Source organism: Rhinopithecus bieti, unplaced genomic scaffold (assembly GCF_001698545.2).
Source record: "Rhinopithecus bieti isolate Rb0 unplaced genomic scaffold, ASM169854v2 scaffold_18548, whole genome shotgun sequence".
Taxonomy (NCBI): domain Eukaryota; kingdom Metazoa; phylum Chordata; class Mammalia; order Primates; family Cercopithecidae; genus Rhinopithecus; species Rhinopithecus bieti.
In genome coordinates this window covers 1022143-1040136 of record NW_016809526.1, presented here as the reverse complement: position 1 = coordinate 1040136, position 17994 = coordinate 1022143, and the positions used below count along the sequence as shown (strand labels likewise).

The window sequence follows — 17994 nt, the reverse complement described above, 5'->3', positions numbered from 1 at the left end:
CAGTCGGGTCTGTGTGTGATGCAGAGGCGGGGGCTGTTGGGGTACTTGAACAGAGCTGAAACAGTTAAAACAATCCCTCCGTCCACCCCACCCAGGAGAAAGTAACTATTTGAAAGTCACAGCGCCAGGCCAGCAAGCACACACTGTCTTGGGTCCAAGTCTTTCCAGGTATGTTTTCTCCTCTGGGATCTCTCTGAAAAGTGATTTATTTATCACAGTGGGGATGGAGGGCACTCAGTCCAAAACCAGACATCACCTTGGCCCGGAGCGGATGCCAGCAGAAGGACTGTGTTGTGCTGTCTTCAAAGTCCCACGCAGCCAGAGGAATGATCACTTCTCCAAGAAACACTCTCCGGGCCAGCGTGCCCAGATGCCACACCGAGACCTGCAGCTGCCGGGTCACCAGCTGGGCAGGGGCCACCTGATACTGCAGAGGCAGAGCAGAGATGGTCAGGTGGGCTCCTGGGGCCCGCACTCCTAGAATCTCCGACCCCACCTCCCAGGGCCCCACTTCCCGGGGCCTGGCGCAGGCCTCCCTCCCACAGGCTGAGTCCAAGATGCGGATGCAGCCAGGGACCTGATGTGGTTAGGGGGGCTCAAGGTGCTTATAGCCAGGTTGGGGCGGGGGGTCCTCTCTCTGCTCAAGAACCCCTCCCGCTACTCCCCAGGTGCCCAGTGCTCTGCCTGGGGACAGGCTAGGGTAGCCCTGGCAGCCACTGAGCCCCTCCAACCCCCAATTCTCAGAACAAGACAAGGATGAAAGTCCTTGCCCAGCCCACGCCTACTAGAAATCAAGCCAAAGTCTATGCTCACACAGGATTTGAACTTGCATCTGAACACTGCACCCAGCCAGGCTTAGCCAAAAATACTGAAAACAGGCCCAAAAATACTAAAAAAAAAATTTTTTTTGGAGACAGGGTCTCACTATGTCTCCCTCAGGCCTCCCTCACCCAGGCTGAAGTGCAGTGGTCCTATCTCAGCTCACTGCAACCTCTGCCTCCTGGGTTCAAGTGATTCTCATGCCTCAGTCTCCCGAGTAGCTGGGACTACAGGCGCTCACCACCATGCCTGGCTCATTTTTTTGTATTTTTAGTAGAGACAGGGTTTCACCATGTTGGCCAGGCTGGTCTCGAACTCCTGACCTCAAATGATCTACCCACCTCGGCCTCCCAAAGTGCTGGGATTACAGGTGTGAGCCACCGTGCCCGGCCTGTATTTTTTTTTTTTTTAAGCCAACCATGAACTCCCCCTCCTCCATTCCCCACCAATACCACGTATTTGCCCTGGAGGGACAGTGCCTGTGTCCAGGCATGCAGGGCCTGTGCTGGCTTGGCAGAGGCCAACACGATGTTCCTACTGTCCGCACAGGAGGTTCCCAACACACCCAAGAGTGACGAGAGAACCCCTTCCCCAGCCAAGCATGGGTTCTGCCCCATAGAGACTGGAGGCCAAAGGCCCCTGCGTGACACACAGTCCTCCCAAGGTATGGCTGACTCCACCTCAGCCTCTGAGGGCCTCACTTTAAGCTTATTAGTTGGATTTTTTCAATAATGAACAAAACCTACAAGTTATTGAACACAACCTACAAGTTATTGAACACTTATTTATTTCATACCAGGCTTTTTAGATGCATTGATCTTTTTAGCTTTCACATATACCCCACGAGGTCAGTATTATTCAGACCATTTCACAGGTGAAAAAAAAGAAGCTTGGAAATTCAGCGACCCTCCCTTGGTCTGGCAGCCAACACTGCAGGCCCGAGTCACGTGCACTGACTATGTCCAGGCCCAAGTCTCACTGCCGACCTCTGTGGCCCATGCTGCCCTCACTCTGGTGCTTGTTTGGGGTTTGAATGGTGACTCCTCGTGAAATGGCTGTTGCTGTGAGGCTGGACACTTGCACCCACTTGCAGCAGCTGTGCAGTTTGTTAACTTTGGGGTTCATCTCCTCATGCCCACCTTCACCCATCTTTCCAATCGAGGGATGAGATGGAATAAAACAGGAACTGAGACGCAGTAACTTCTCTCTCCTTCAGCCTCTGCAAACAGAGGGGAGGCACAGCAGGGCCGTCCCCTGCTCCTATGGGCAGCTGGACTGCCCATAGGCTCTGTCCACACTTCTGACGTCCACAGGCCAGGCACACATGGCTTGGCTGGCCAGGTTAGTTTCCTCGCTTCATTCCTCCCTTTCTTCCCCGCTGGGATGGCTTGTGGCCACGGAGATGCGAATTTCTTGGGTCACATTACTTTTTCTCCTGCCTTTGGATAACTTTGAGCCAGTTTTCCCTCAAGTCCATGGGTCCATATCTTTTCTGGGGGGACAGGATCTCATTCTGTCACCTAGACTGGAGTGCAGCGGTGCAATCTCAGCTCACTGCAGCCTCCACCTCCCAGGCTCAAGCAATCCTCCTACCTCAGCTTCCCAGGTAGTTTGGACTACAGGTAGGTGTCACCATGCCTGGCTAATCTTAATTTCTTGTAGAGATGGGGGTCTCTCTACATTGCCCAGGCTGGTCTCAAACTCCTGGGCTCAAGCCATCCACCCATCTCAGCCTCCCAAAGTTCTGGGATTATAAGCGTGAGAAGCGTGAGCCCCCACACCCAGCCCATGGGTCCATTTCTGACTCTGCCCCACATTCAATCTGTCTATAAACTCTGGAGTGACGTGACTATTCCCTACATTCCAGTTACATTCCTTATCAGTTAGTCCAGGCAGCTGGCCAGCGGGCTGGCTGCATCTGCTGCCCTCTGAGAAACGAAGTGGTTACTGGAACACTACGCCACTTAGCAGGGTCAGGCTCGGGCCCCAGGCAGCTCTCTCATCTCCAGCTGTGTGTGGGCGACGCTCAGGCCACTTCTCCTGTGTCCTTACCCATTGCTTGCCCCTTTCTGTCAATAGGACTACTCCCTGCTGCATGTAGAATCTGCCTTTTCAAACCAGATGTATTTTCCATTGCCCTGTTAGGTCCACAAGGCTTGCTCCAGGTTCAGCAGGGAATGAGGTGTAAGGATCATTCGAGAGCAGGGCTGGGCAATGACCAATGTCACCCCGTGAGATCACTTCATCTTCTCCAGGCCCCCAAGACAGTGGTCTCAAATGGGGTATAAGTCTCCCTGGGTCCAGAAAGGCTTGCCAAGAAGTACTCTGCTCAGAAAACTTTGAGGATCAATTTCTAGATCCTCGCATTGGATGTGCACTTCTCTCAAAACTGGCTGGAGACAGTTCTCACAGCCTTATCCACCTGAATCGTACTCTGATGGCTCACCCCAGGTCGCACAAAGCTCCTGGGTGCAGCACAAAGGGGTGACTGTGATTGGAACTACTGCCTTCTGTGAGACTTTCAATGATGGATCAGCCTCCCTGGCTTCCCATCCTTCGCATCTTATGCATATTTCTATTAAGGATGAGGCTGGCCAGTGTTAGGATGTTCTGCATTTAGGATCGATTAGAGATGCTGATTATTTTAATTGTAACTGGAAAGTTTCCCAGGATTATAAAATATTCACAATACACTAGATAAGACCCATGGCTAAAAATTTTAAGTGATATCTTTGAGATTCTGTGCACATTTTAAGGTAGGTAACCTTTTAAATCCAATTATATAACTAATTTTTTTTTTTTTTTTTTTGAGACAGAGTGTCACTCAATCACCCAGGCTGGAGTGCAGTGGCGCGATCTCAGCTCACTGCAAGCTCTGCCTCCCGGGTTCACACCATTCTCCTGCCTCAGCCTCCCGAGTAGCTGGGACTACAGGCGCCCGCCACCACGCCCAGCTAATTTTTTTGTATTTTTAATAGAGATGGGGTTTCACTGTGTTAGCCAGTATGGTCTCGATCTCCTGACCTCATGATCCACCCGCCTCAGCCTCCCAAAGTGCTGGGATTACAGGTGTGAGCCACCACGCCCGGCCTTATAACTATTTATCTCAAATAGAGACAATATGAAATGTTTATCTCATTTCATAAAGCTGTTTAACACAAAATACCTTAAACTTCCTATGAGTAACTTTGGATCTCTAATTAAAATGTGTGAGGGAACACACAGTTTTTCACAATTCTTCTAGCAGGTGCATGAGCAGAACCGTCCGAAGACGTTCTCCAGCGACTTGCTGCTGCGTGGTGCCTGGTCCCAGTACAGGGAGAAAGGCCCTGCCCACACCTGCTGAATCAGAATCTGCTTTTTTTTTTTTAATTAATCAATTTATTTTTTTGAGACAGAGCATCATCACTCTGTCACCAGGGTTGGACTGCAGTGGTGCGATCTCGACTCACTGCAACCTCTGCTTCCTGGGTTCAAGCGATTCTCCTGCCTCAGCCTCCTGAGTAGCTGGGATTATAGGTGCCCACCACTACACCTTGCTAATTTTTTGTGTTTTTAGTAGAGACAGGGTTTCACCATCTTGGCCAGGCTGGTCTCAAACTCCTGACTCATGATTCGCCCACCTTGGCCTCCCAAGGTGCTGGGATTACAGGTGTGGGCCATCGTGACCAGCCCAGAATCTGCATTTTAAAAAAAATCCCCAGGGTCCAAGTACAGCTGCATCTTAGAAAATAAATTTAGGCCAGGCGTGGTGACTCAAGCCTGTAATCCCAGCACTTTGGGAGGCCAGGGTGGGCAGATCACCTGAGGTCAGGAGTTCAAGACCAGCCTGGTCAACATGGTGAAACCCCATCTCTACTAAAAACACAAAAAAATTTGTTAGCTGTGGTGACGGGCACCTTTAATCCCAGCTACTCAGGAGGCTGAGGCAGGAGAATCTCTTGAATCCAGGAGGTGGAGGTTGCAGTGAACCGAGATCACACCACTGCATTCCAGCCTAAACGACCAAGAGTGAAACTCCGTCTCAAAAAAAAAAAAGAAAAAATTTTTAAAAAATGTAAATCCCCACAGGATTTTATGCACATAAATTTTGAGAACCGCCAGTCCTTTGTGGCTTTGAGCTGTATTTCTAAGGAGTCTCTAGGTCTCAGTTTCCCCATGGGTAAATGAGGATTCTAATACTTACACCAGGCTGTATATAAAGCACTTGGTCACAGTAGGGACCCGGGAAACAAGGGCTATTATTATTTAATGAACTCAGGGCTCCGTGCCAGCTGCCCAGATGGCCCCTGGCTGGCAGCTCACAGGCACCCCTACTTGCCAAGAAAGGCAAACAAAGCCCTCTCCTGTCACAGGCATGAGACGAGGGGACCTCTGGCTGCCCAGCCCGGGCGGGGTAGCCTCCACAGGTCTGGGCTACCCCCCTTGCCCTACACCGAGATGGGGGCCACCACAGCCAGCTCTCCTAGATACCAGACCTCAGCTGCAGCCTTCTACCCGAAACCAGAGCGCGTGGCCCCATCTCTGCCCTCAACCATCAATCACATTTCCTAGTATCATAGAAAGTGAAAACCCAAACAATTCCTTTGTAAGATTTTTCATAAAAGGATACATTAAAAAATAAAATAAAATTAGAAGAAATCTGAGTTTGTCAGAAATACAATAAAGGGGCACTTTTACGAAGACAGTAACTCAGGAGTTTAATTTTCAGGGCACTCTGTTTGGGAGCACCTCTTTGATAGAAATATTCACAAAGACAAACTAATTTTTAAAATTATCCTGTGCTCCAGTGTTAGCCCGAGACAAAGAGGCAGCCAGGTTCTTTTTCACTATCTTCTCGGAAATCATTAATCAAAAGCCATTCCTGAGTCTGGCAGACTCTGCACTTTTCCTGTACAAAGGCTGACATTTATTTTCTACCAACTTAACACTGATTGACAGAGCCACAAAGAAACATATAAGTGTCTGCATTATATCTAACTGAGTCAAGAGTTTGAAAGCACCATCCACTGGACTCTGCCCCGGGCACCCCACTGGGGCTGGGGAGGACTCCGCACAGGAACATCTGTCTAGCAAGTACCTTCAAGGTCTCCTGAAAGGTCGGGTCCACCGTGTTCCTTTGGACTCCAGTCTTGCGCTTCCCCTGGGAGGATCTATCAGGCAGAAGGTAGGTCTTCACATACCTAGGGGCCAAGCACAGTGGGGACAGAGTGAGAACTCAGGGAAAAGGGTGGATAAAGAGTTTGGGGGCAGCAGAACCCATGCATCAGCATTTTCTTTACCAGGTTTCCTGCTGGAATTTTTGATAGAAAGGACTTAATAACCTAATAGTGAGCAATGTTAGTGCTGGGTGGGCAGCTTCTGATTCACGCAGTCTATGGTCAAATGCTGATTACATAACCCTCTGGAATATTCCTGGGGGTGTGAAGCTCATCCTGCCTTCCTCAGGCCCTACTCCATTTGGCGAAGACCATGGAAACAGAGATTCTCTTGTCTGCCTGGACGTCAAGGCCATGAGCTGGATTCCCGTCCCTTCTACCACCCACCACCTGCAAAAGAAAAAAAAGTGGAAGTAGAAAAAACATAAGCCTCGCACTGTGCTGTTTCCTTGCAGGGGCCTCAAAGACTCTGCTCCTCCCAACCACTGAGAAGTGGGATTCTGCTGAGTCTAGAGGTCGCACGCAGCATGACAGGTGGCTCCATCTGCACTCACCCAGCTCCTGAAATCCAGGCGGAGAGGAAGACATTCCTGTCCTGTTCTAGGCTGACCCCTCCAAACAGGCCCCTACGCTGCCCTTCATGGCTCCTCTGGCAGCCCCAGTGATGGCAATGACCGCCTCCCCCTCCCCCCACCAGCAGCAGTCCAAGCCCCCTCTCCACAGGCTAGGAACAGGCTCCACTTTCCAAAGTAAAAAATCACAGTGAGCCTCCCTCTATCTGTGCCCTTCTTTAGCCCCAGTCATGGGCCTCTTTTTCCCCCTCGGTTAAACTTTTTGTAAAAATACTTGAAATTGGCCAGGAGGCCGGGTGCGGAAGCTCACACCTATAATCCCTGTGCTTTGGAAGGCTAAGGCGGGCGGATCACCTGTGGTCAGGAGTTTGAGACCAGCCTGGCCAACATGGTGAAACCCTGTCTGTACTAAAAATACAGAAATTAGCCAGGCGTGCTGGCATGCACTTGTAATCCCAGCTACTCAGGAGACTGAGGCAGGAGAATCGCTTGCACCTGGGAGATGGAGGTTGCAGTGAGCCAGGATCTCACCACTGCCCTCCAGCCTGGGCGATAAAGGGAGATTCCATCTCAAAAACGCAACAACAACAACAACAACAACAAAAAACACCCCAAAAACTGGCCAGGCATGGTAGCTCAGGGAGGATTCCATAAGCCAGAAATTTGAGACCAGCCTGGGCAATACACATGGAGAACTCATTGCCACGAAAAATTTTAAAGTCAACTGGGTGTGGTGGTGTGCATGTGTAGCCCCAGCTACTCGACGCCTGAAGTTGGAGGATCACCTGAGCCCAGGAGGTCAAGGCTGAAGTGAGCCATGATGATGTCACTGCATTGCAGCCTAGGCGCAAAGCAAGACTCTGTATCAAACAAAACAAAACAAAACAAAAAATCCCTCAAAACTCCGTCTTGAATTCTCCACAGTTCATTTACTCCTAAGTTATTGAGCAGTACACATTCATGCAATCTCATATATGTAAAACAGAATATATAAAATAAACCTATAGGGTTGGAAGCATTATAATAAAGTGCATACCCATGTACCCACCCCCCAGCTTAGGAAACAGAACATAACCAATGACTTCCGTATCATAATCCTGCCCGTAACCAGGTAATAACCATATTGGATTTTATATTTATCACCCCATTGGTTTTCTTTATGGTTTCGCCATTTTGATGTGTCTCCTTAAATAACGTACTGCTTAGTTTTCCCTGTTTTTGAACTTTCATATAAATGGGATCATTCTGTACACATTCTTCTGTAACTTGCTTTTATTCACTCAATATTATGTTTGGGATTTATCTATGTTGCTATAACCACCGCTCATTCATCTCTAATCCTACATATCACTCCATTGAATGAATACACAAGTCATTTGTCCTGTTGATGAATATTTGTCTTATGTCCTAGTTTTTTGCTCTGCTCATGGTGCACATGTGCAAGTATTTCTCTTGGCATATAACCAGAAGTGATAGGGTATATGCCCCTTCAACTCTTCTAGATAATGCCAAATTACCAATTCAATCTCTTTAACAGATACAGGGTTATGCAGGTTTTCTATTTCATTTCATGTCAGTTTTGGCAATTTGTGTCTCTTGAGAATGTGTCGATTTCAGCCAGGTGTGGTGGCTCACGCCTGTAATCCCAGCATTTTGGAAGGCCGAGGTGTGAGGATTTCATGAGCCCAGGAATTTGAGACCAGCCTGGGCAACATAGTGGGACCTCATCGCTATTAAAAATTTTTAAAAATTGGCTGGGCATGGTGGTGTGCACCTGTGATCCCAGCTACTTGGGAGGCTGAGGCAGTAGGACCAGTTGAGCTCAGGAGTTTGAGACCAGCCTGGGCAACATAGTGTGACCTCGTTTCTAAAAAAAAAAAAAAAAAAAAAAAGAAGAAGATTTTCATTTCATCTAAGTTGTTAAATTTATTAGCACAAAGTTTTACATAATATTCCCTTATTACACTTTTTTTCTTTTCTTTTTTTTTTTTTTTCCAGACAGAGTCTCACTTGGTTGCCCAGGCTGGAGTGCAGTGGCACAATCTCAGCTCACTGCAACCTCCACCTCCCGGGCTGAGGTGATTCTCCCACCTCAGCCTCCCGAGTAGCTGGGACACAGGCATGTGCCACCACGCCTGGCTAATTTTTATTTATTATTATTATTTTAAATGAGAGGGAGTCTCACTCTGTCACCCAGGCTGGAGTGCAGTGACATGATCTTGGCTCACTGCAACCTCTGCCTCCTGGGTTCAAAGAATTTTCCTGCCTCAGCCTCCTGTGTGGCTGGGATTACAGGCACACGCCACCATGCCTGGATAATTTTTTCTGTATTTTTAGTAGAGACGGGGTTTCACCATGTTGGTCAGGCTGGTCTTGAACTCCTGACCCTCAGGTGATCCACCTGCCTCGGCTTCCCAAAGTGCTGGGATTGCAGTCATGAGGCCCCATGCCTGGCCCCCTTATTATACTTTAATGTCTGCAAGTGCTGTCATGTTGTCTCTTCTTTCATTCCTATACTGGTATTTGAGTATTCTCTCTTTCTTTTTTTCTTTTTCTTTTTTTTTGAGGCAGAGTTTTGCTCTTGTTGCCTAGGTTGGAGTGCAATGACGCAATCTCAGCTCACTGCAACGTCTACCTCCCTGGTTCAAGGGATTCTCCTGCCTCAGCCTCCCTAGTAGCTGGGATTACAGGCGTGCACCACCACACCCAGCTAATTTTTGTATTTTTAGTAGAGACAGGGTTTCACTATGTTGTCCAGGCTTGTCTCAAACTCCTGACCTCAGGTGATCCACCCGCCTTGGCCTCCCAGAGTGCTGGGATTATAGTTGTGAGCCACAGCACCCAGCCTTTTTCTAGCATTTTAAGGTGGAGGTTTAAATAATTCATTTTAAACCTTTTTTCTTTTAAATATAAGCACTGCTTTAACTGCATCCCTCAAATTTTGAAATTTAAAAGTCACAAAATACTTTTGGGAGAAAGACTATTCCAGTTTTCCTGAGGTAGACGGTACAGGAAGAGTAATAATAACAGCTAACACTAGAACAAAAGGAGAGATTCTGTTATGAAGGAACCATAAGTGCTATAGAAATGTGTACTTAATTTGTCTGGTACTAAAGAGCTACTAAAAATTTCAGAGCAGCGGAGGGTTTGATTAAATCAACAATTGATTTCTTTTCCCATCATCACTCTTTAGGTGGTAATTAAAACAATATGCCCAAAGTTCCCCATGTAAGAAAAAAGAAAGGCAAAAATGAGGCCCCTGCCTTAAACTATATTTAGAAAATCAATTCCAGTTGTAATGTGAACAAATTTAACTGTGAAAAAAAAATGATTAGAAGAAAACAGAGAACGTATTTAAACTCTTGGGTGCCATAGGAATTCTTCTACAGACACAAAAAGCAGACAGTTTAAAGGAAAAGCTTGATAAATTTAACATTAAACTTTCCACAAGAAAAGTCATAATAAACAAGTTAGAAAATAAGTTACAGCTGGGATAAAATATATGCAATACATATAACTAACAAATAATTTTTAAACCTATTTAAATTAGGTTTAACAAAAAACCTCTGGTAAATAAATAAAACAATAAACAATCCAACAGAAAAATGGGAGGCCAGGTGTAGTGGCTCATGGTTGTAATCCCAGAGCTTTGGGAGGCTGAGGTGTAAGGATGGCTTGAGCCCAGGAGTTTGAGACCAGCGTTGGCAACAGAACAAAACCCTGTCTCTATAAGTTTAAAAATCTAGCTGGAAAAAAAAAAAGTTACCAATTTAGCCTCCTACATAGCTGGGACTACAGGCATGTGCCTTCCAGCTACTCAGGAGGCTGAGGCAGGGAGATCACTTGAGCCTGCAGTGAGCCGTGATCGCGCCACTGCACTCCACCCCTGTAGTCCCAGCTACTCAGGAGACTGAGGCAGGAGAATTGCTTGAACCCAGGAGGTGGAGGTTGCAGTGAGCCAAGATCATGCCACTGCACTCTAGCCTGGGCAACAGAGCAAGACTCCGTCTCAAATAAAATAAAATGAAATAAACCTAACTGGCAAATGTATATATAAGAAGTGGCTCAAAAGGCTGGGCTCGCACCTGTAATCTCAGCATTTGGGGAGGCTGAGGCGGGAAAACTGCTTGAGCCCAAGAGTTCAAGATCAGGTTGAGCAACATAGTGAGACCCTGTCTCTATTTTAAAAAAAAAAAAAAAAAACATGTTGCTCATCTTTGTCAGTAATAAGCGAAATGCACATTAAAATAATGGTGCTGGCCAGGTGCGGTGGCTCACACTTGTAATCCCAGCACTTTGGGAGGTCAAGGTGGGTGGATCATGAGGTCAGGAGTTTGAGACCAGCCTGGCCAATATGGTGAAATCCCATCTCTACTAAAAATACAAAACTTAGCTGGGCATGGTCGTGCGTGCCTGTAGTCCCAGCTGCTCAGGCGGCTGAGGCAGGAGAATCACTTGAACCTGGGAGGTGGAGGTTGCAGTGAGCCGAGATCACGCCACTGCACTCCAGCCTGGGCGACAGAGCAAGACTTTGTCTCAAAAAAAAAAGTAATAATAATAATAATAATAATGGTGCTACACCTTTTCATATCTATTAGTGAGAATAACATTTTAAATCTCTTTATGGATTGTGTGAGTCAAGATTTAAATTTTGTATTTCCTGTGTGGAAAGCCAACTTTTCAAACATCACTTATTGAGGTCCACTTTTCCCCACCCATCTGTAATAGCTCCTCAACTGAATGTTTATGACCACCCCGCTCACCAATTCATAGTTGAAGCCTAACCTACAGTGTGATGGTATTAGGAGGTAGAGTGTCTGGGAGGTGATTAGGTCATGAGGGTGCAGCCCTCATGAATGAGATTAGTGCCCTCATAAAAGAGGCCCCAGAGAGCTGCCTTGTCCCTTCTACCATGTGGGGACACAAGAAAACAGCCATCTAAGAACCAGAAAGGGGGCCCTCACTAGATACCAAATCTACCAGCACCTTGATCTTAGACTTCCCAGCCTCCAGAACTGTGAGATATATATCTGTCTTGTTTATAAGCCACTTGGTCTATGGTATTCTGTCATAGCAGCCAAAATGGACAAAGACACTCCTTGATCATGTAAGTTTTCATATACACTAAGGTCTGTATCTGGACTTTTGATTCTATTCTCCTGACTTGTTCTATCCTTGTATCAATAATACATTGTTTGCATTGCTACAGCTTTATAATAATTCTTGAAGTAAGCCTTCTCATTTTTGTTTTTTTTAATAATTATCTTGGTTATTCTTAGACTTTTACTTTTCATATAAATTTTAGAATCAGTATGTCTTATGTTAAACTTAAAAAAAAAAAAACTTACGGATTGCACTTTTCTTCTTTTCTTCTCCATAGGCAAGGTTCTTACAGGCCTTGATGCATATTTCTAAAGAATGGGTTTTGAAGCAATAACGAATGGCAAATTCTATTTCTCCAGTGACATTAGCATTGTCAAAATTGCCCATCTCTGTACAGGTGCTATCAATGCTAATTAAACTTCCCTGAAATCAAGAATAACAGATATAATAAGTTACTTCACAGTTAATTCATTTTTCTGATGTTCTGGTTTCAAGACAGCACATAAATAAAACCTCATACAGAGCATGTATCCTGACTCACATTAAGTTAATAATGCACCAGCTTGTACTTAGGCAAAGTAAGTTGCCACATGTTCTATCCCAAGAAGACAGAGAATCCTCAGAAGGCCCTCTCTTGCCTGGATATAGTTTTTGCCTAGCAATAAAGGTTACACAATCTCATTCTTTAATACAAATTGCTTGGGGAGAAATGGACTAGCTCCTATGCAATTCTGCAAGATCACTCTCAGGAGGCCAAGATAAAATCCGTGGCAGGACAGCTATGCGGAAAGCAGCACAGTCTGGGGCTAAGTGGCTGCGACTGGGAATCAGATAGACCTGGACTCAAATGCCTGTGCTGCCACTCATTAGCTGTGGCAAAGTTTAACTGGAAAAAACCATACTGATCTCATAGGGCTACGGTGAGGAATAAATAGAAGAAAGCAAGTAAAGTGTCTACCCAAGGTGACAGTAAATTGTATTTAAATTTTTCTGGTTACCTAAAATGAAAAATAAAACTATCATCACAATCTAGGGTACTCCAAGCTTATACAATGTAGATAAGGAGAGGCTAATGAATGCTTTAATTAGCACAAAATTCCTGGGCCTAAAAGATACAATAAGCCACCTCATCATTATTAAACGTGCTAAAATACTTGCCAACATTTGCATTACCAATCTCTGTGCTGTCTTTATAGGAAGAGAAGCCTAACTGATTTATACTTCGAATTCCCAACTAGCTCCTCCACGCTATAAAACATCCTGAAAAGGAACTAAGAAACAAGCCTGGAAGTGCCGGGCGCGGTGGCTCACGCCTGTAATCCCAGCACTTTGGGAGGCGGAGGTAGGTGGATCATGAGGTAAGGAGATCAAGATCATCCTGACTAATATGGTGAAACCCCGTCTCTACTAAAAATACAAAAAAAAAATTTAGCCAGGTGTGGTGGCAGGCGCCTGCAGTCCCAGCTACTTGGGAGGCTGAGACAGGAGAATGGCATGAACCCGGGAGGCAGAGCTTGCAGCAGAGATTGCGCCACTGCACTCCAACCTGGGTGACAGAGCGAGACTCCGTCTCAAAAAAAAAAAAAAAAAAAAAAAAGAAACAAGCCTGGGGGCAGAAAGTCAGAACCACGAGGGAAAGATAAAATTAAAACAAAACCAACAATTGAGACCGGGTGTGGTGGCTCACCATCGTAATCCCAGCACTTTGAGAGGACAAAGTGGGCAGATCACTGGAGGTCAGGAGTTTGAGACTAGCCTGGCCAAACATGGTGAAACCCTGTCTCCACTAAAATACAAAAATTAGCCAGGCAGGTGGCATGTACCTGTAATCCCAGCTACTTGGGACATTGAGGCATAAGAATTGCTTTAACTCAGGAGGCGGAGGTTGCAGTGAGCTGAAGTTGCACCACTGCACTCCAGCCTGGGCAACAGAATGAGGCCCCGTCTCAAAACAAACAAACAAAAAACAATACCAACAAGTCATCAGACAGGCTGGAACCTCAACTGATGAATGCCAAGAACAAAACAAGCTTCACCACATCCAGTCACTGGCTCTGAAGAATCTCACCTGCCAACACCATCCCACTGTTAAAAAGGAAAACAATGTAAAATTTTTACACACTCAAAAAGGCATACACCGGGCACAGTGGCTCACACCTGTAATCCCAGCACTTTGGGAGGCAGAGGCAGGTGGATCACTTGAGGTCGGGAGTTTGAGACCAGCCTGGCCAACACGGTAAAACCCCCTCTCTACCCAAAAAAAAAAAAAAAAAAAGGCATGGACTGGTGTGCCAGCATTGAGTGAGTGGGTGTGAGATAGAAGAGAATGGATAGAGGAGCTTGGCAAAAGGTATGAGCGGCCTGAGAGAAGAACCAGGTGGATGAATGGAGAGGCTAATGAATAATACAGCATTCGTCATGGGACTCAGCTTCAGGCTATGTCAGACTAAATGGTGTTACACACACTTTTCTGCTGAGAACAATTAGCTGAATTAGACAACCAAACTATTTCAAGACATTGTGGAGCTGCCAAGACCACCAGGACGCAAGGAGCCAAGATGTTGAGAAGCACATGGAGGTAAGCCTGACATCCGGAGCTGCCTTTCACTTTAAGGCATAGGTCCCTGTGTAAGCAACACAGGACTTTTGATTCTATTCTACTGACCTGCTTGACTCTCCTTGTATCAGGAACACATTGAATTACTGCAGCTGCACGTCCAAGGGCTGGACGGCCAAGATGTCAATCTAAATAAAATGGCAAAGAGACTCAGAAGCTGAGCAGAGTTTTCAGCAGTCTAACGGGACTGGGGGACAAAATCAGCATTCAAGGCTACAAAGTCATGGGGAACCTGAGGAGCCAAGGTCCCAGACACAGGGCAAATCCACGAGTACCCCAGACGCTGCCTTTTCCTCAAGGTGTTTGCTGAACTGGAAGCTGTGGCTGAGGGGCTGAGAAGCTTAAGAATGCTTCCAACTGGCTGGACGCAGTGGCTCACGCCTGTAATCCTAGCACTTTGGGAGGCTGAGGCGGGCAGATCGCGAGGTCAGGAGGTCAGCAGATCGAGACCATCCTGGCTCATGCCGTGAAACCCCATCTCTACTAAAAATAAAAAAAAATTAGCCAGGCGTGGTAGCACGTGCCTGTAGTTCCAGCTACTCAGGAGGCTGAGGCAAGAGAATCGCTTGCATCCAGGAGGCGGAGGTTGCAGTGAGCCGAGATCATACTACTGCACTTCAGCTTGAGTGACATAGCGAGGCTCCATCTCAAAAAAAAGGAGAGCTTCCAGCAGTTTCATCTTACTAGAGAGGAAAAAACTGACCTTCAGGCTTATCACAGGGAAGGGGCTTAGTAAATATCTAGACCTTCAGCTGGGATCCTCCAAAGACTTTCTTACTAGGAGGAAGAGTCACCTGGAAATGGACCTGTCTTCATCAACGGAAACCCAGTTTTGAATTAGCTCAGCCCCAGACTAGATAAAGATTCTTTGCCTCCACTCTGTGTGTTAAGAGCAAAAGTAAATTCTCTATGAAGCATAATACAAGTGCAAAAATAATTGCGGTTTTTACATTGTTGGAATTTGCCGTTTGATATTGGAATATATTCTTAAATAAATGTGGTTATGTCATACATCATTTTAATGGGCATTTCTCACTTTATTTATTTATTTGCTAATAATGGGTTATTTGCTGTTTATGTTTATTTTAGACTATGGAAATGATGTTAGACAAAAAGCAGATTTGAGCAATTTTCTTATTCGAGTTCAAAATGGGTCGTAAAGCAGTGGAGACAATCCGTGATATCCACAATGCATTTGGCTCAGCAACATACAGTGCAGTGGGGGTTCAAGAAATTTTCCAAAGGAGACAAGAACCTTGAAGATGAGGAGTGTAGTGGCAGCCATCGGAAGATGACAACAACCAATTGAGAGCAATCATAGAAGCTGATCCTACAACTAACTAAGCGAGAAGTTGCTGAATAACTCAACGCTGACCATTCTACGATCGTTCGGCATTGGAAGCAAATTGGAAAGGTGAAAAAGCTCGATAAGCGGGTGCCTCATGAGCTGAGTGAAGATCAAAAAAATCGTCATTTTGAAGTGTTGTCTTCTCTTATTCTATGCAACGGTGAACCATTTCTCAATCAGACTATGATGTCTGACAAAAAGTGGATTTTATATGACAACCAGCAATGACCAGGTTAGTGGCTGGACTGAGAAGAAACTCTGAAGCACTTCCCAAAGCCAAACTTGCATCAAAGAAAGGTCATGATCGCTGTTTGGTGGTCTGCTGTCAGTCTGATCCACTACAGTTTTCTGAATCCCAGGGAAACCATTACATCTGAGAAGTATATTCAACAAATTGATGAGATGCACCAAAAATTGCAATGCCTGCAGCCAGCACTGACCAACAAAAGGGGCCCAATTCTTCTCCACGACAATGCCCTACTGCACGTCACACAACCAACACTTCAAAAGTCGAACAAGTCCAGGCGTGGTGGCTCACACCTGTAGTCCCAGCACTTTGGGAGGCCAAGGCAGGCGGATCACCTGAGATCAGGAGTTCAAGACCAGCTGGCCAACATGGTGAAACGCTGTCTCTACTAAAAATACAAAAATTAGCTGAGCGTGGTGGTGCACACCTGTAATCCCAGCTACTTGGGAGGCTGAGGTAGGAGAATCACTTGAACCCAGGAGGCAGAAGTTGCATGAACTGAGATAGTGCCACTGCACTCCAGCCTGGGCAACAGAGCGAGACTCCATCTCAAAACAAAAAACAAAAACAAAAGTTGAACAAATCAGGCTACAAAGTTTTGTCTCACCCACCATATTCACCTGACCTCTCACCAACAGATTACCACTTCTTCAAGCATCTTGAGAACTTTGTGCAGGGAAAACACAACCAGAAGGATGCAGAAAATGCTTTCCAAGAGTTCGTCGAATCCCGAAGCACAGATTTTTATGGTACAGGAATAAACAAACTTATTTCTTGTTGGCAAAAATGTGTCAATTGTAATGGATCCTACTTTTATTAATAAAAAGATGTGTTTGAGCCTAGTTATAATGATATAAAATTCATGGTCCAACCACAATTACTTTTCTAGCAACCTAATATTTTTGAATCTCAAATTATCCCAGTTTTTCATACTCAATGTCCACCATTCAAGAGAAAATTGCCATGCATACCAGGACTAACAAGTAACCAAGTGTCCCAGTTTCCTTAGGACCAAGGAATTTCCTGGGATTCGAGACTTGAACTGCTAAAACCAGGTGAGTACTGAGTAAACTGGGGTGGTTAGTCATCCTAAGTCTAAGATCCAAGAGTAAGTGACCAAAAACAAAGAGGAAAAAATGCACAATAAAAATAGTCTCATGTGTGATCCAGATACTGACAGTGAAAGATATAAACTGTAAAATAAATGTAACTAATGTGGTCAAGAAAATACATGACAAGAATATATTTCTCCAGAGAACTAGAATGTATAATAAAGAATGAAACAGAAATTTCTCCAGAGGACTAGAATTTATAATAATAAATCAAATAGAAATTAAGGCCTTGGCTGGGCATGGTGGCTCACGCCTGTAACCCCAGCACTTTGGGAGGTTGAGGCAGGCAAATCATCTGAGGTCAGGAGTTTGAGACCAGCCTGGGCAACATGGTGAAAATTGAATCTACTAAAAATACAAAAATTAGCCAGGTGTGATGGTGCACACCTATAATCCCAGCTACTCAGGAGGATGAGGCAGGAGAATTGCTTGAACCTGGGAGGCAGAAGTTGCAGTGAGCCAAGATCACACCACTGCCCTCCGGCCTGGGTGACAGAGTGAGATTTCATCTCAAAAAAAAGTAAGTTGCCTAAAAAGTAAGGCAACTGAGTGAAGTACTCCACAAATTAAAGTAACATAAGATCAGACTTAGCTGAAGGGAGGATTGGCAAACTGGAAGATGGGTCAATGGAAAATATTTGGAGTGAAGCATAGGGGAATAAAATGAATGAAAAATAAAGAGTATAAGAGACATACAGGGCCAAATACCATGGTTCATGCCTGAAACCCCTGTGCCTTGGGAGGCCAAAGTGGGAGGATTGCTTGAGGCCAGGAGTTCATGACCAGTCTGCACAACATAGTGAGTGGGTGCTCCTGCTAAGCCTGAGAGTTCTGGGAAGGAGTGAGCTAGGGCTGTGCCACTGCATTCCAGCCTAGGCAACAGAATGAGACCCCATCTCAGAAAAAAACATTAAAAAGTGTCCAATTCAATTATTTTGGCTTAGTCACAGAGTTGCGCAATCATCGCCACCATCTAAGTTTAGCAAATTTTCCTCACCCAAAAAGGAAACCCCATAC

The 17994-nt window shown here is 45.6% G+C and overlaps 1 protein-coding gene across 1 annotated transcript in view; it reads right to left on the bottom strand.

Moving 5' to 3' along the window:
• The window catches only part of SYTL3 (synaptotagmin like 3), a 115900-nt gene that overhangs the window by 7148 nt on the left and 90758 nt on the right, over positions 1-17994 (bottom strand). The window contains 4 exon segments of the mRNA XM_017889629.1: positions 257-427; positions 5900-6002; positions 11899-11911; positions 11914-12076. Coding sequence (XP_017745118.1) covers positions 257-427; positions 5900-6002; positions 11899-11911; positions 11914-12076 — 450 coding nt within the window.